The sequence below is a fragment of the Montipora foliosa genome, chromosome 2 (genome assembly GCF_036669935.1).
Source record: "Montipora foliosa isolate CH-2021 chromosome 2, ASM3666993v2, whole genome shotgun sequence".
NCBI classification, from domain to species: domain Eukaryota; kingdom Metazoa; phylum Cnidaria; class Anthozoa; order Scleractinia; family Acroporidae; genus Montipora; species Montipora foliosa.
Window position 1 is genome coordinate 41,026,997 of NC_090870.1, and position 18,579 is coordinate 41,045,575.

General features: G+C 38.3%; 3 protein-coding genes across 3 annotated transcripts in view; 2 read left to right on the top strand and 1 right to left on the bottom strand.

Moving 5' to 3' along the window:
* Nucleotides 1–3,641, top strand: part of LOC137993083 (polyprenol reductase-like) — a 5,527-nt gene extending 1,886 nt beyond the window's left edge. Inside the window, exons 2-3 of the mRNA XM_068838741.1 lie at nt 192–526; nt 1,894–3,641. Coding sequence (XP_068694842.1) covers nt 192–526; nt 1,894–2,288 — 730 coding nt within the window. The 3' untranslated portion in view covers nt 2,289–3,641. The remainder of the gene's footprint in view (nt 1–191; nt 527–1,893) is intronic.
* A 600-nt stretch (nt 3,642–4,241) lies between these two features.
* LOC137993082 (F-box/WD repeat-containing protein 7-like) lies at nt 4,242–12,122 on the bottom strand. Its single transcript, XM_068838740.1, has 4 exons — nt 11,941–12,122; nt 10,318–11,158; nt 7,575–8,168; nt 4,242–7,018 (listed from the first exon to the last, which is right to left on the bottom strand). The coding sequence occupies exons 2-4, from the start codon at nt 11,148–11,150 to the stop codon at nt 6,415–6,417; spliced, it is 2,031 nt and encodes a 676-aa protein (XP_068694841.1). The 5' UTR covers nt 11,151–11,158; nt 11,941–12,122; the 3' UTR covers nt 4,242–6,414.
* Nucleotides 12,123–12,268: 146 nt separating this feature from the next.
* LOC137993084 (zinc finger matrin-type protein 2-like) lies at nt 12,269–15,306 on the top strand. The gene is made up of 2 exons (XM_068838742.1): nt 12,269–12,814; nt 15,027–15,306. The coding sequence occupies exons 1-2, from the start codon at nt 12,332–12,334 to the stop codon at nt 15,162–15,164; spliced, it is 621 nt and encodes a 206-aa protein (XP_068694843.1). The 5' UTR covers nt 12,269–12,331; the 3' UTR covers nt 15,165–15,306.
* Nucleotides 15,307–18,579: the final 3,273 nt, after the last annotated feature.

Here is an 18,579-nt window from a genome sequence, read left to right on the forward strand (position 1 = left end):
CAGAATGGAAACCAACAAACTCAACCCACATTAATGCTGAATCCCTGAATTAAGTGTGGGTTACTTTTTTGTGCAACTAGATTACTGTAAAGGGATACTAAAAGGGATGTTGTCCCACATGGTGGGTCGTACATGAATAAATTATTGTATTATTAAAGGGTTATAATATTGAATTTTAATTCTCATCTCAGGTTGTTCATCCATTTTTATGTCATTGGAAGTTCCATGTCATGTGCATTTTTGGTGATACTGGTATTGCACTGCTTCTTTGGAAGCACATCAATCCCACAAGATTTATCAGAAATACTTGGTTTGCACTTCACTCCTTCCACAGATTGCTTTACTGTTCTCTTATCCCTTGTTCTCCTACTGGTGCAAACTTGCCGCAGATTGTTTGAATCACTTTTTGTCAGTGTATTCACAGGCAACATGAATGTTGCCCACTATCTACTGGGTGTAATCTACTACATTTTGGATGCAACTTCACTAGCTGCACCACTCCTGCAGTGTTCCAAAAGGGATGAAGGTAAAGCAATTAAGATTATTATTTTAATATTGCAAAAGGAATGGGAGCTTTGGAGGCTTCCTTGCCTCTTGAATGCTTCATAACTTAACACAGGCGCAGCTTAATATTACAATATTATTAACCTTGTTGTTTTGTAAGATGGCTAGCCTATTTTCTTCAAAGAGGCAGAGTTGAGTTGGTGACATCCTCTGTATGTACCGGTATGTAGGTAGGTAGGGTAGGTAGCCTTTATTTCTGCACAATATGTATGAAAGCTGAAAGCTGAAAGCTGGTAGGGTTTTACAATAAGTGTCAGCTGCATATTAATGGGGACATAGTTTTTCAGTGAGTTATTAACCCATTGACTCCCAGGGGTTCCCCATTGACGAGTAAAATCGTCTGGTGTTAGACATAGTAAAATACTAAGTCTGGCTGGTTTCGGCCGGTTTGGATGCCAATGGGTTAAAATACTATTAAGGTAAATACAATTTATTTTAAAATGTATCGAAATGCTATCAATGGGACATTGAAGCAAATTCAAATTTATACAAAACCTTGAGCTTCAAAACTAGCGGTTGATGCTGATAATACATTGAACAGCTCTGGAGTTTTGGTCTTTTTGGCAAGGCTATAGTGACTTGTATTAACGAGGTCAGTATACATGTATTTGGAAGCCAGCATGTTCCAGCAAAAAGTCTCTATGGGTGCGTTCAATTGGGAAAATAGGATTTAGATCTTAAAGTCTGGATCTTCGGATTTCCAATCGAACACAAAATCCGAAAACAGATTTCATGACGGATTTTGTTAATTGAAATCCTTACGTGACATGGATTTCCAATTAGTAAATCTGCGACAAAATCCGTGGTCAGATTTTGTGTTCGATTGGAAATCCGAAGATCCAGATTTTAAGATCTAAATCCGGATTTCCCAATCGAAAGCACCCTATACCCCGGTATGTGACAGATTCCTTCATAAAATGTCACATGCTCTAAATGAGTATGAAAGATCACGTTTCTTTGCAATACAGTTATCAAGGGTGCCATTGGCTGCTTTCATTATAGGCCTTATGCATGTGGACAATGAAACTGTGAAGTACATGTATACTAATAATTGCTCTCTGGATTTTGATTGCTATTTTATTGAACATCAACACTATGTTTTATGCACTCCTTTCATTTGAGGGATGTCAAGAATTAATTTGAAATGGGGAACAAGCTCTAACGTCATGTTTTTTAAATATTAAACAAATAACCAGGAAGAATTAGGTTACATGTCTGATGAAACGGTGGGTCAGAGAACCAATGATATCAGCCTATTGTTACCGAGTTGTGTACAGTAAAGGCTTACAAGAACAAACTACAGTTTTGTTTTTCTTTACTTTGTTCCAGATTGGTGTCACACATGTTATTCTCCCTTTACCACTTTGAGGTGGTACCAGTACCTTGCAGTAATCATGTTTGTATGGGCTAGTTGGCATCAGTGGAACTGTCACAACATCCTAGCAAAGTTACGACAATCACCAGGTGGACAAACAACCAAAGTGTACAGAATCCCACAGGGTGACTGGTTCAAGTTTGTTTCCAGTCCACACTACCTGGCAGAAATAATGATTTATGTGTCATTGTTTGTATTTCAAAAGGGATGCAATATCTATTTTGGCTTGCTTTTGCTCTTTACGATTCAGAATCTTTCCATTGGTGCCACAGTTTCTCATGAATGGTACAAAAAGAAGTTCAAAGAATACCCAAACTCTCGTTGCAGGATATTTCCATTTGTATACTGACATAAATTATTGACATTTAAAAGCCACATGTACCCTGGCCTGGCAAAGAGTATGCAGTAATGGCAGACAGGCCACTTCACACAGAGATCCCTCTAGCATAAAAGCCTGTTCATAATTTGACCACAAAATACCAATAATAATATCTTACAGAAAGTGCTGTTGATCTAAGGTCATGGAGGTTTAATGGACATGCAGCAGTACTGATACATTACACCAACACTGTGAACTAAACATGATTACAATAATAATAATAGTAATAATGCAAAATGCGACTTACTTTAAATTAAGTCAAATTGATTCAATAAATTGTCATTTAATGTTAAATAAGAGGATATGGGTAGCCTACACTTTGTTTGAAGAATGTTTAGCCAATTTCCTAAGAGTTCACAGTATTCCATTGTTCTTTTTTTTTTTTCTGACAAAGTGGTGGCTATTTGTATGGGCCCTGTACACCAAACTATATTATTTTGGTATTAACACAGGAGTCTTCTTAGAATGATTATTACAGGTTCAGTAACACTCGGAAAGTCTTACCTAGTCTTTACAGTAATTCTTTTATGTACAGTTTAGCTATCAAACAACAGCATTGATACCGGTTTAATTTCATGAAATACCTCCTTCGTTCCATGTATCGGCCATCTGACCTGCCTTGTGCTTCTCGCATTTAAGTCTCAGCACCCATTTCAAATAGCACTGATAAACAGTATTTACTTCTAAGCACCCATTTTAAAACAGTCACCTTTCAATAACTGCGTAGCCATGTCGCTCATAATCATTCTAAGACTCCCGTATGAATAGCAAATATAGGTCGGTGTATGGATACTGTACAAATAGCCACTGTCTTTTTTTAATGTTACAATATATTGGTCAATCCATTTTAAATTCCGTAGTCCCATCCAGAGTCAACATTCTGTGACCCAAATGATAGGGTTAATTAAGTGCAATCATAGAATAGTTGTTCACATTTAACCCTTGGACTCCCACGCCGGCCTGAACTGGCCATACTTACAATGTAGGGCGCTTTCCATTTGACAGAACTGACCGGCCAGACCAGGCATTTCGAAGGACTAACTCTGCAACGCATCCAAATTAACACACGTCGAGGATGATATATACTCCCCGAGAAGAATGTGAGGGATTATCATGCAAGTGTTCCTTCAAATTGTTGCATTTTCTTTTGCAAATTATTGGGTCTGTCCTGTCAGTTCTGACAATTTGAAAAGGAAAGCACCCTTAATATTTTATTCTGTCTAACACCAGACAATTTTTTACTCAAACCCCTGGGAGTCAATGGGTTAATTAATCACTCGCTGAAAAATTGTGTGCCCATTAAAACTCAATGCTTTTAAAGTTCTATGATGGTATTTAAAAATATTATGGACACTTTTTCCTAACAATGCTGGGAGAATTATAAAATTATGTGATTACCCCGCTAAGATGTGTTACTGAGTCGTACAATTACCGGATATTGCATTGCGCGCAAAAAAAACAAAAAATTGTTTCCAGTCACACACACCAAATTCTTTAATACATATTTCCCCATTGATCTGTCACATGGTCTTCAGAAGTTTAGTGGTCACTGCCATTCCCCATGAATGAGGAGATACCAAGTTTAAATTCTTCTTGGGCTACCTTCTCTGCAAAGTGTCTCTACGACACAAAGTAATCTTACGCATACACAAGCAAACTCCACGACCCCCTCGGCCTCTGTGACTGACATCAACTCTCACAATGTAAGAGTCAAACCCAGCACACTTTAGTGGAAGGCCAACCCTGCTCCAAGTTGATGCCCAATAAAAAGTATTTACTCCTCCCTTTTACCTCATACACATTCCAGCAGTGGAACATTACCTTCCATAACACTTTTTGTGCAGTGTTTTGTTGGGTGGCCAAAGATGCCTATGGCTTGTTGGCAAATTTACATTACTAGCATCAACTACATGCACTCGTGGCTATGTGGTACAAAAATAAGCTTTATTATCTTCCAACGTTTGAAGTTAACCCAACTGTATAACTTAATTCCAATTTTAAAAGCTTTACAATAATATTATTTAATGTGGTGTTAGTAATATCAAAATAAGCATGACCTAGACACTAATTATATCATAAGCTTCAAAGGTGTAACCATCCCCACACGATACCAGATAATAATTATTTTATAGTATATTAAACAAATTAAGGCTCTTTGCCTGGACTGATATGACTTGTTCTTTCTCAACTAAATTCAGTAGCTGTGAAAAATATATTTGATATATAACCTCAAAACTGGCAACTTCTCATTGAGGTGGGTTATTTCTATATACAGCCTTAGAAGACTACATTTAGTAGAATTCTGTGATTGAATCTTCCATTTTAACCTGACCAGCAGGGTTTGCTATTTTCTTGACACTGTCAGTTATCTAGCATTATTTGCATGTACACAAGGTCAAAAACAAAAGGCAATACTTTTGTCACATTTTTAGGCTTTTAGAGCTGAATATCATTACATGTACAGGTTAGAGATGATCCTAACATTTCTTCAACCAAGGTACAGTCAGTCTAAACACGAGTTCTAACCAGCACAAGCTGATTCCTGAAATCCTCCTTTAATGTAGCTGTACCTGGTAACAAGGAGAAATTTGAAGAATGTAGAAACTCAAGTACTGCAGGCCTTGCAATTTTTGGCAAGATAAAAAGTATCTGACATGTAGCCTAGAGCCAAGTCATCTACAATGTACTGGCCTCAAATCTCCAGCTACTGTGTTTTACTGCATTCTTGGTTGGCAAATACAAAATTACACTTTCCTTACTTTTCAACTTTTCAAACACAGCTGTTTATCAATAACTTTCTGCCAATCCCAGAAACCCTTGATCTATAGGGTATACAAACCCAACTATTGAAATAATTATTAAGCCTTGGAGAGCTCTAGGCATTTGGGGAACAAATTTTATCAGGGCTTTAGAGAAACATAGATCCAGTCCCAGTGATTACAAAGAAGGTTGTAGCTGTAAGTAGCTGTTGTACCCTGCCAACAGGCATACAGCATAACCTTCTACACTATTTAGATACTTGTGATATATAATTTTTTAAATTAATTCCATGTACATGACGAGTGGAAGACAAAGGAGATTTCATTTACTCCTTACCTCCTTTAGGTACCAGACCCACTTTGCAACACTGTGCAATGGGATTGTGTAAGTTTGACAAAGATGCAAATAAAAATTCAAATTAAAGATGTTATTGACTGGATGTAGAGGCTGCAAACAATGATGGGTAAATTCACCTGGCATTCAAGTAAAATCTATCAAGTCTCACTTCTAGGAGTCAATAGGCTGAAGCAACCCTTAAACACAAGAAACTTGGCTGTTTTCAGAGGGTGGTTGTATTAAACATAATTACCAATGATATTCTTGACTCGCACCCAAACAGAAACAAAATCACCCACCATTCAGTAGATTAAGTCAAGAATTTGAGACTGGTGAAGATAACAAGATAGCTAAATAACATGCCAAGACTCAGGGTTGTTTGTATTCTGTATGTGTGTCTTGTAAACTCAGAATGATTATAGGGTTTATTACATGTATGGAGACCCAGCATTGGTCAACAGGTTAAGAATATACTGGTATACATGAAAACTGGAAACTAGCAAGTACACTCTGGCTATCTCAAATGCTTCCTAGCCTTTGTTTTGTTTTGTTTTTTTTGTTTCTTTTTTCAAACAAAGAATCCGTCTAAGCTGACAACAAGCAAGGTGTGTTGTGTTGAAATGGAGACAAACACTCAACACCTTTTTTTTTTTTAAATTGATTTGGATTTTTATGAGTTCATTATGTAAATTAAGAATACAACCAGCCCATAAACCCATTGACTCCTAGGAGTGAGACTTACAAGAATTTTACTGTCTCATGCCAGGTGATTTTTCTCAGGTGTCAATGGGTCAAAATATAATGCTTTGGCCAAACTAACCAGGCAGAATAATTATTATAATATTCATGGCCAATTCATGAAGACAAAAATCAATGATGGTGGCTGCAATGAAGTAAACTAAAATTATCATAATCAACATGAAAGTCAAGAAAAAATGCTGTACTCTAGGAGGCAAAAGGTAAAGGAATAAAATGCTTATCGAACAAACAACAGCACGTGTTACTCATGAACATCAAAGTCCAGGACTAACAGCTTTGTTTCTTCAGTTCCATTCCTACTACCAACAGCACAGACCAACTTCTTTTCATCACATTTTACTCTCCACACCACACCACCACTTCCACCACTGTCCAACTTCACAAGATCTCGAATGAATTCCCCGGTGCGTAAGTCCCAGATTTTAACTGTACCATCATCAGAACTAGTAATGACAAAACGGCTGTTAAACTGCAAACATGTCACTGCACTCTGGTGCTTGTTAGGGCCAGCTAGAGTCTGAAGACACTGACCAGAAGTGATGTCCCAGATTTTGACAGTAGAATCTGCATTACCAGAAACCAATGTGTTGTTTTTCAGTTCCATGCCACTAGTGAGTGACTGATGTCCAATTAGGGTGTGCATGCATTGCCCAGTCTCAACATGCCAGACACGTATTGAAGTATCCAGTGAACCACTCACAATGTAAACACCATCAAACTGCAAGGAGTACACCCTGTTGGTATGGCCTTGTAAAGTGTGTATACACTGCTCTGTGTCAGGGTCCCAAACTTTAACCAGGAAGTCATAAGCTCCACTTACAACACGTCTGCCATCGTATTTCACACTGGTTAAAAGACAGAAAAGAGATTGTACCCAAAAGTTAGTGCTATAATAATCAAATCGTTATAAAATTTAAATAATAGCTCCACCCAGAAAATTGAGAAATTAAAAATTTGGCAAAGTCACTGATATGTAACTGTCTACAATTCCCATCACATAATGAACTGACCAAGAAGAAGTACATTTTACAGTCAAGGCATCTGACATTTCTCTACTTGGGCACCTTACCTCTGGTTACGAGAAGCAGTTCTGTGGCTTCAATCCTTGTAAACAGTAAAGTTTCTTGAACCCGAAAAACTGGTTTTAGCATCCTTAAGGGATTAAGGTAAAAATAGCTCACCTTCACACTTAAAAATAATTTATTAACAAAAAGCTTCAATACTTCAGGAATATTATAAAAATCCTCTTAACCCATTGACTCCCCTGAGTGAGACTTAATAGATTTACCTCTGTTGAAGTAACGCCAGACAATTTTACTCTTCCTTAGGGGCAGTTTAGGAGTCAATGGGTTACATTGTAAGTTTGTGCATGTAGAAGTGCTTTAATTCGTAAACACATACCATCTAACAGCTGCAAGGTGACCAACCAATACATGAAGACAATTGCCTGATGATGTGTCCCATACTCTTAAAGTTCCATCCCTGGAGCCACTCACAACAGTGCTATCATGCATGTCCATACAGCGTACAGTGGAAGAGTGTCCATACAATGTATGCATACAGTATCCTGTGTCAGCATTCCACACCTTCAGTGTACGATCAGTTGAGCCACTGACAATGATATTACCACTCAGCTGGGATGACCACACTCCCCCAGTGTGTCCCACAAGAGTGCGAAGACATTTGCCAGATATGGCAGACCACACTTTCAAAGTACCATCATCAGAACCACTCACAATTTTACTGCCACAAAATTGAAGACACGTAATGACATGATCATCATGTCCTTTAAGCACCTTGGATGGGCGCAATGGGCCCATTCTCCAGTTCCAATAGACCCGTTGCTTGGTCATAAAAAGTTTCTTGAATGGGCTGTTCACAGCCTTGGTATTCTGGTTTGTTTGCTGAGCATTATTGGATCTTCGTCGGGAACACTTTACAGGACTGACAGGTTCTTCTTCTATTCTGGCTTGCTTACACTTTTGCTTCCATAGCCTAAAAAATGTGGAAATGTTATCACACTAAAACAACCTTGAAAATACACATAAGTGTTTCCAAAGTAGTGTTTAGTACAGTTAGAAATGTTGCTGACAAAGTAGGGTAAAAATTGGATTGATGATGCTGATGATGATGTTTGTTCCAGCAGGCTTAAAAGGGGGGACAATGTCTGACCAAACTTATTGACATGCAGGGATGTATCCAGAGTGTGTCATTGCATCCTGGGATGCACTCGTTTTATATGGAACAAAGGGTCCAATTGGACGCAGAAAAAAAATTGAATGTTTATGCAAATTGCGAACGCCAGGAAAAACATGCGAACGGCGTATTTCACAAGGAAATTGAACATTCCCATTTCTCACAACGGAGAACTGATCGAGTTCCTTAAATTTCAAGGTAAGCTGTTATTTTTGGATTTTTATAGTCGAATGATTTCATTTTGTCAACCATTATGTCTGGCTTGAGGAGTTAAGTTTTGAATTTCCATGTGTTGCGTGACATGATCTGAGCTGTTTTTTAGGTAAGACAATCGGCGACACTTTGCATCTGCCACCAGTGATAATAAACCACTTCAGTCAAAATTCAGTTTGTTGCATGCTTTCCAAGCGAATTTCAAGCATTAGTTCGCTTATCGTGAGGCAAATGACAGAGAATCCAAAGGCAAAGTATGTTAAATTTTTGTTCTGTGCGACCTTGTTGATATTAATTCCGGGCGTGCATGTGTCATCGTCTTGGTTGTTGTTTTTCACGTAACTTGTCTGTTTTGCAAATTATGCAACTTTTTCAGAGTTAGTGTTAAAATTAACGTGTTGAACGTGAAACTTGAATGTATTCAATCGCTTGATTATTAACATTGGCAATGGAGAAGTCACAGCCGCACAGGCCGACAATGAAGTGTGTATCGATCGCTTATATTTGTTTACTCTTTTGTTTATTACACCTCAAGTGTTGTTAAAATTTAAATGATGCTCTTTTACGGAAAATTGAGATTCAGTTCTCTCTTTTTTTTGCTGTGGAGATCTAGATCATTTATCAACTGGAGTGAACAGTTCCTACAGCATACGGATTCCTGGAGACATTTTCATATGTGATCGATGGAGCTTTGAAAGCCCATACATTTTGATCGAATCAACGGGTATAACAGTTTCAAAGAAATTGATCATTTTAAGTACATATTCGTGGGGAGGGATAAGACTTTTTTTGTGTGCAATTTAGAAATCTGAAAGGGTACTGCGGCAGCACTTAAGAGGCAATAGATCGAATCTTAATTCTTGAATACTAAATAGCTGGCCCCAACATGTTTTAAAAAGGTGTCCAGAGGACCCCCAAATTTGAAAACCTGGATACATCTCTGGAGATGTAATATTTAAGGTAAGCATGATCACAGTGCTTTAAACTCTGAATAGACCATTTTATAGTTCTGTGATCAGTTTACCAGGCCTTTGAATAAAAGCAAGGCTGGAGTTGACCTTGCTTTGATACAAAACTCATTGGCAGCTTCATGTTGTTGTAATGCCAACAAGTTTGTATTTACATAAGAAAAGCAGCGAGGTTTGTATCAAAACAAGGTCAACCCCAGCCTCACTTTTATTCAAAGGCCTGGTAACTGAGCACACAACTGTAATATGGTCTATTGAAGGATCTATACTTGCACATGACAACAACCCCAAGAACAACCAGTACACAAGTGTTCAAAAGTAGTGTTCATTCCAGCAAAATTCACAATATACAGTAATATCCACCCACCGGAACTGAGATGCAATATTCTGGACTCAAACAAATTCCAGTGGTTTTTGAATACTCTGATGTAAGAGTCCGACTTCTTGTCATTATTGTGTCATTCCGATTGAAATGTTGGAAGTTTCCTGTGTGGCTTCCCACCCATTTTCAAGTGGTCATAATTGATTTAATGAAGGAAACTCAAGAAAAATGCACTCCCAGTTCCCCCTCATAAAATAATCACAAAACAATCAATAATATTGTGAATCAATGAAACTATACCCTCAAGAACTCCAAGGAAAGAATGCCTCATGGAATAAGAAAATTAAATTTAAACTAAAATGTCAAGGTTCAAAGGTCTGTTCCACAGTACCCTAGTGCCTCCTTGTTATTCCTGACACAGTACAAACAAAAATTGACTACTTACAAGTTGTCATCACAGAGTGTTTGCCAGCATTTACAAGTCTGAGAAGCACGTAACAAGTCCCTAGGTTCCAAAAATGATAATACATACAAGGCAAGCTCTCTTGGCAATAGAGAAATGAAGTCTCGCTGAAACCTTGGTTCAATTGTTCCCATAATGTGTCTCACAACTGTTGGCTCACAGTTCTCTATAATCTCATCAAGGGCATATTTGCGCTCCTCCACTGACCACTGGTGAAATGTGCGTAGCCAGTCTTCCAGACCAGCTGGAGGACTACAGAATGCTATATGCCTGCAGTGTCTGTCTACAGGACTCAGCATAGGCGTTGCTGTCTTGATTGTCCCATAATTTCGAAGCGGTAGGAGCTTTAACAGTCTCTTATGAGCAGTGGTACAAAATTTCTTTTCAGGCGACGGACTATGATCTTGAGTTTCTTCAATTTCATCATCTCGCTGATTATTACTGCCACACGAGAGTTTTCGTTTAACTGATTTACTACTGGTTCCTTTTGGCGAAGTCTGTGCTTTGTACGGCGATTTCGGGGTTGAAGACCTCCTGTGTGATACCGGCCTTTGCGTTTTTCCTTTCGAAGACCCTCTCGTCTCCCGTCTTGAAACAGACGAGATGGGCGAACAACAGAGAAAATCCTTGTTAACATCGATGAAGTTTCGCCCAATTCCTGGGATTCCTTTTAAGTCTTCAATGCTCGAAAAACCTCCCAAAACGGTTCGAACTTCCACAATGCTCTTTGCTATTGTCCTACCAATTCCATTTAATCTTTCAAGTTCCTCGGTCGTCGCACGATTTAGATCCACCAGTCGTCCAGGGCCAGCCATAGACGTTCCTACAAGTGCAAAAGAAAACAAAAACCTTACAGTCGAAAATAATCGCAAATGATAAGCGACCCCGATCGCGCGAAGAAACCGACATAAGCACATGATTGACAAATTTGAGGTCCGGAGCACACCACCTTTTTGTGCGGACCTCACGAAAGAATAAGTTCTTAATACCGGCCAAACGTTGCCAAAATCAACCAAACAATAAGAATCCATTAATTAAGGTCTAACAGGTCTCGATTAAAGGTATGAATGTTGAAAGAAAACCGCGTACACGGCTGCGCTAACGTAGCAGACAAAAATTGGGTTGTCACTCCGCCAGGACATACAGAAGGGTTCGAGGCAGCACTTCACTGTTGCCAAGACCACGAAATCCATATTTCGCCCATTTAAGGACGAAATTTAGTCATTTCAGAAGCCAGTGAGATAAAATTATTAACACTCTAGATAGCAAGCAAAGTAATTACTCACAAGTCGGTCAGAACATTTCTTTTACGCCATCCAAAACAAAATCGGGAAAAAACGATGCTTGATATCTTAGATGGCACATTTCGTGCTGTTCAGAAATTCTACCTGTCGCTATAGCGCGAAAAAACCTTGTAAAACAACTTAGTTTATATCGAAGAAAACTAACTGGCGAGAGGTGAGCTTGATTTTGCAGCCTAGACTCTACCGTCCGGACACAAGGACAGAAACATCCGAAGCAGTCAATCACTCGATCAATCACGCACGAACCCAAACAACGAAACCTGAAGAAAAACTAAAAAACAGCATTAAATCAATGACCCACCTTTTTAAAATGACAAGAACGTCTCAGAAACATGTAACAATTTTTAAAAAATCTATTTAGTTAGCATGGCATCTAATTAATTGCTTATAGCTTTCTCCTGACCGTAGGGTGAGAAGAAAACACAAGTTCCTTGAAGCCGTTGGTGCCAAGAACAAAGATGGCGCGTCTCACGTAAGTCCCACGAGGACCTCAGCCTCAACTTCACACCCTTCATGGAATGCGCTACACTTCCAAATATGGAAAGCAATTGCACCAAATATGAAAAGGAACAAAAACGCTTCTTTTACTACAGGTCCTATTTCTTTGGTTCTTTTTGCCAAATTAGGCAAATGTAGTCAAGCCACTAACGCCTGGTTAAAGTTATGTTCATTCTGCCGACCAAAAGTTGATAATGGCTGGTGTTAGCGGAAAGAATGACAACTTTAGAAGGACTTGGGACAGAGACGAATACGAAAAGAAGGCTAAAGAAAGAGCAGAAGAGCAATACTCGGACGATGAAGAGGGTTCAAATTCAAAAACCCGTCCTTCTATACCGGTTAAAAGAGAGCTTCTGAAAAGGAGGGACTACGATGTTGATCTTGAAGCAAACCTTGGTAAATCAGTGGTCATAACCAAAACAACACCACTGTCGCACACTGGAGGATATTACTGCAATGTTTGCGACTGTGTCGTGAAAGATTCTGTGAACTTTTTAGACCACATTAATGGAAAAAAACATCAAAGAAACCTCGGTATGTCAATGAGAGTTGAAAGATCTTCTCTTGATCAAGTGAAACGACGGTTTGAGACGAATAAGAGGAAGAGAGAGGAGGAAAAGCAAAAGAAAGGAAAGGAGTATGATTTGGAAGAGAGGATAGCCATTCTACGAGAAGAGGTGAAGTGAACTAAGTTTTGCAATGTTCCTTAGTGTTGCATTAACTTTATTGATTGATTGATTGATTGAATTAATTAGAAGGCAAAATACACAGCACCTTTTTGAGAATAAAAAAAGATGTTGTGCGAGCTTGACTTTGATTCCTTCCCAGCTGATCAACAAATATGACAAAAGAAAAACCACCAAAAAGAGCATTTTGTTGTGCATCAGACTCAATTCTATCAGTATTTATTTTATTGTTTCTTGGACTGTCATGGGGTATCTGTCAAAAAGTTTATTCCAAGGGTAGACAATTAAGTTTTGTTTTCCCAAAAGTTATCGTAAACTCCAGGCACAAAGAGAAAAGTAAATTCAGGCTTCACCGTTAAATTTATTGGACGCATTGTGGAACTAAGAAGATAGATGGATTGTTAGACCCTAAATATGAAGGCAACAGTTTTAAAACAAATCAAGAGACGGTTAGCAGACTCATCTGGTCTCTCACCAGGCCAGAGTTTCCTCTCTAGAGATGAATTTCTCTACTCTAGGGAGAAAGAATTATTGTCTCATGAAAATCAGTGAAGTGTCGATTGCTAAAATTCATTTCAGTATGGTGACAATTACAGTCTCTCGTCAAAGTTGTGCGACAGAACCACTTCACCAACCAAACAGTTAAAAGTACAAAACGTTGTCTTAAAAATTTAAAAAAATATCATTTACTTGGTGTGCTGTTCTGTATTATGTTACATGTGTATTTGAGCAAAATCAATAGCTCTGTCTACAACCAGGAACTTTGAAATATCGTTTTGAGGGATAACTTAGGTAACTTCCTAGTTAGAAGCACACTAAAATCTTTCATTCAATCAGGCACTTTCATCATCATCATCTAGTGGCCCTAGGGGTTGGGGCACACTTAACTACTCTCTGCCACACCATGCGCTTCTCCATAGCAATCGCCACATCTCCCCTCTCTATACCTGAATCCCTTGTCAGGTCCTCCGGAAACTCACGACTGGATAGGGTCACCAAGCCTCCAAAGAAGCAGGGAGTTTATCATCTCCCAGGTAATCCGATGGCAATGGCCAGCAAATTGAAGTCTCCGTCTGGCGAGCCTATGCAAGAGGGAGGGATGTCACCATATATACATTCAAGAGTAGTGTGTTCAGACCAATGGATGTTTTGTATGGGCCTGAGTAGGTTGGTATATGTCCCGCAAAGTCGTTTTTCTTGGCGTGCAGTTAGGGCCCACGTCTCAGAACCTTTGATCAGAATTGGCTCTATCAGCGTGTTGAACGTATGTACTTTCTTTTCATTGGCGAGGGTCAAATGCCATATCTTGTTGAGCTTATTACACATAGCCCATGCTAGAGCTTTATGGGACTTCATGTCCTTTTGAGAGTCAATTATATACAAACCAAGATGCCGGTATTTATGAAGTCTTCAACTTGGATGATGCTTGCGCCAGCCAGTGAACGCAGGCTACAGTTCAGGGTTGTAGAAGGGAACTCTGTTTTGCTTTTGTTGCAGTAAAGTCCTACCAGGCTTGTTGCCTTTTCTAGCGACTGAAGAAGCAATTCTGCATTCCTGGCAAGTTCTGATACTAGGGCAATATCGTCAAAGTCAAGATCTGTAATGTACTTATCAGGATGCCTCTGGCTACGTCTAGGATGGAGTTGTAGGCCCTTGTCATTTATAGCATCTAGAGAGAGACGTAGAACATAGTCCAGCGCAATGATGAATAGAAAATAATGGTGCTAGAGTGTTCCCTTGAGTGACCCCTGCTTCAGTGTCGAAGGGTGCTGTTTTGCCATCAGCCGTTATGACTGTAGCCTTGGTGTTGGTGTAGAGCACTTTAATGGCTGCGACAATAGGTTGCAGGATACCATACAATTGCACACAGGGTGGAGTAACTTTTGAGTGGTACTGCTTTGTTTAATTATTAGCTGTAGGTACTTGCACAAAATTTTAATTCAAATTAGACTGACTCACTTGTGTAAGTCTTAGTCATACGCCTAGGGCATGGGAAGGTATTAATATTTGGTATTCATTAATCCTGCAATAGTTGATTGGAGAGGTTATAGATTAATCGAAGCATGATCAGTTGTGTAGAATTTGGCTGCAATTTGGCAAAATGACCAAAATGCAAAAGAATTCACTTCTTGTTATCCCTTTAAGCCAAAACAATTAATCCATCGGTAACATGAAGCATTCCCATGTTTTTTCTTTCCATTAGGAAGAACAAAGAAAACAACAAAGAAAGGTTGCTCGCAAAGAAAAGAAACAGAAATTGACAGCTGAAGATGATGGAGACATTGACCCAAATCTGGCAGCCACTATGGGTTTTGCTGGTTTTGGAACCAGCAAGAAATAATATTTTATTCTTTCCTTGATATTGTCTTAGTTTAATGACAAAAGATGCCTTCATTTGCTCCATCCATGACTGTATGATATGTGAATTGAAGAACGCGAGTTTTTTTTTAATATTAAAGTGCACCTAAACCCAAATATTTTTAGTCCACAATATTGATCTCTCTATGGAAAGCAAACATGTTTGACAATTCTTTCCTCAAAATTACGCTTTTTATCTGCTGGGTAAGAAATGCAAAGTTATCAAACTGGCATTAATTTGGACCTGCGACCGTGATGTGAGAGGCATGGGTCTATTCTCAATTTTAGGTCACAAACTGCTTTACATTGCAAACCAGATGTAAAATCAAGAATATTACGTAAGAGTTCCTTTTTGAAGATTGAACCGGAAGTTATGTTGGCACAGATTGAATGACTCATTTGCAATGAGAGTTTAAAATAAAAGTCCTCAGATTAAGAAAAAGGGCGCTTACGCCATCAAAAAAGTTTTGTGTGGTTGTTTTATCATAGTTTTTCGGAACTTTGTTTATTGGAAATTGGGAGCTTTTTTTGGCAAATCGATTGAGGATTTTTAGGAACCTAAGGAGAAACAAATCCATGCCTCTCATATCACGGTCGTGGGTCCAAATTACTGCTAGCTCTGCCTAGTTTACGTGTCTTGCACGGCACAGAAAAAGCAAAATTCTGGGTAAAAATGCTGACATTATGTTTGCTTTGGATGGGAAGATTAAAATTAGGGTCAAAAAATATTTAGGTTTAGGTGCACTTTAAGTTTTCACAAGAATTTCTTTTAATTCATGAGCCTAATGATGATGGATATTTGGGTTTGGAAAAATCAAATGTGCAATGCATACACCTTACTTGATGGTTTAACATATAATACATTCAGATATTTTGTGAGTTGTGACTGGAAAAATACAAGCACAAGCAATGTAATGAGCAAAATGTCCACGAGTATTATAATAAGAAATTTATTATTCCACTACAAAAAAGGGGTTATTTTGCTTCATTTTTATTTGGTAAGAGTGTTTTAGAAAAAGTGCATCATCTGTCCTTGAAGGTGCATGCAAACGATGCAAACAGCACAAAGCCAGCAAAATGTCCTTTATTTGATTAGTGATCAGTGACAAGCGATGACAGGCTAAATTTTCAGGCTTTGCATCATGTTGAAAACAATTTCTTTCATTGAAAAACTCCCATTCCATCCGCATTTGCTCTGTTCTAAACCGGTCAAACAGGGACACTACAGTATATCGTTGTCTTATATTTTGGGCATTCTCTTGACCAAATATGGTAAAATGGCATAATAGTGGAATAATAAACATCATTATGGGGTTGTCCTTCAGAGAGACAACAACATTGATCCAGAAGATTGATTCGTTTCATGACATATTCAAAACATTTTATTGGGTCTTCTCTCAATAAGTGTTTGAGCATAGCTACAACTAGAAGGTTTCAATTGTGTGAAAAGTTACACTGTCTTTCTCTTACTTTTAGGGTGTGTTTGATTGGCCATATTCTGGATTAGGAATGCATTTCTGAGAAGTTTTAAACCCTTCGTTTTAACAAACATTCACATTAATAAACCTATTGAGTCCTGAAGGTTCTCCATTGACGAGTAAAATCGTCTGGCGTAGACAGAGTAAAATACTCAGTATGTCCGGTTTAGGGGTGAATGGGTTAAAATTGTCAAACACCTTCAAGAATGCTATTTTAAACATATCGTTATTATCCTTGTTGCTTCAGAACACTACACATACCGTTTTAACCTTATTTAAACAATAGAGTGTTTCTGTCGAGGAACTATCGGCTGATAGTTGCCCCGCGGAAATTTGATATTCTTAAAACAAATATTTGCCCGAGAAGCGAAGCTTCGAGGGCAAATATGCTAGTTTTAAGAACATCTAATTTCCAAGGGGCAACTATCAGACCGATAGTTCCGAGACATAAACACTCTATTGTCTTTGTTGTTCACTACTAAATTTTCTTCCGCGCGCCAGCTCAAAAATCATGTTGAATTATTTTTAACTTTATTAGACGAAAGCCGTGTCAGCGAATGTAAAATTTGAAAAAGAAAACAAACAAAAACCCTCTTAATACAATTTCCATTGTTTATTTTCCATAAGGCCGCTTGTTTACAGAGGTATTTTCAGCGGACGACTACTATCCATCCGGGTATTTTCCTCAGACGGGGACTATGGGCTGATAGTGTCTCTCCACGGACGAACACTATCGCGTCACATGATCAATTTAAACCAATAAGAATCGGAGAAAATTTAGTGGTGAACTATAATCCAGAATAGGGTCAATCGAACACACCCTTAGTATTACAGGATAAGGTTTATAGGGTCATTACCAGAAATCTTAGTGACCCATTTAAATAAATAAGAAAGCAAAAGGGAAAGTCAATTTTTGTTGAAAGTTCATGGAATTTTTGACATAATTGAGGCACATTTTGTGTGATCGAAATTAAAAAAATTCCAGGTTGGCCCCGTTTCAAAAGCCAGGCAACTAAACCTGTAAATTTGGTTGCCCTGATAAATGCTTGGTTGCCCATTGGGAAACCTACTACGATTCAATGCATGCCGTGTTGAGATACAATCACATGGCATTGGAGCTTCAGTATCCCAAAATTTTAGGTGTGCGCTTGTGGTTTTTTTTTTGTTGAAGGCTATTAGCCTTAACAAGATAGAGTCTTCGCCAGCTACATGTGAATTTCCCTATCTGACAAGTTTTTGTAAAAGCCACAAATATTCAAAACACAGGAAAATGCTCAACGGCGGCAAATTAATATTATTGTTAACTTCACACTATTATCAGACATGAGTCGGGTGCTGCCTATGTAATTCATTTTCTATTTTTGGCTGGGTTGTCCTTTGTTTTTCCTCCTGGCAACCAACCTTTTCGTTTTACCAAGTAAACTTTCTGGTCGTCTGGGACAACTGGACGACCGCTAGTTTCAAGCACTGCATTTTAAAAACGTTTCTGTTTTTATCAAGTTATTCCAAATGGATCTTGGAAGAGAAGGAAATGAGTTTCCTCTCTGTTCTTGTGAATTCTTCAATACATATCTAACCCTGTACATTGGCTAATGTTGTTCATAACATGTAAAAATATGCAAGGCTTTTATATCTGTCTAAGACTCTTATTTTTGGGGGTTCTGATATTAAGTTACAAAAATCAAGGTTAGGCATTTTTTTGGCCTAAACATTACACAAAAAAGTCAATTCATCAATGTATTTCATCAATGTATTTATTTGTTCTCCTTGTCTGTTTGTTTGTTTAGTTGTTTCTTTGTTTGTTTTGTTTTTAACTAAATAATAAACGTAATTAACTGCTGGATTACTTGCATCATTCATAAAACAATACTGTTTGTAATCTTAGGCAAAAAAATGTCATGTAAGTTGAGTGAAGGTTAT

Excerpts from the sequence above, each read along its gene's own strand:
- LOC137993082 (XM_068838740.1), bottom strand. The coding sequence starts at position 11,150 with ATGGCTGGCCCTGGACGACTGGTGGATCTAAATCGTGCGACGACCGAG. Across the intron at positions 8,169-10,317 it reads ACACTCTGTGATGACAACTT|GCTATGGAAGCAAAAGTGTA; the intron begins GTAAGTAGTCAA and ends CACATTTTTTAG. Across the intron at positions 7,019-7,574 it reads CACCTTGCAGCTGTTAGATG|TGTGAAATACGATGGCAGAC; the intron begins GTATGTGTTTAC and ends TCTTTTAACCAG.
- LOC137993084 (XM_068838742.1), top strand. The coding sequence starts at position 12,332 with ATGGCTGGTGTTAGCGGAAAGAATGACAACTTTAGAAGGACTTGGGAC. Across the intron at positions 12,815-15,026 it reads TAGCCATTCTACGAGAAGAG|GAAGAACAAAGAAAACAACA; the intron begins GTGAAGTGAACT and ends TCTTTCCATTAG.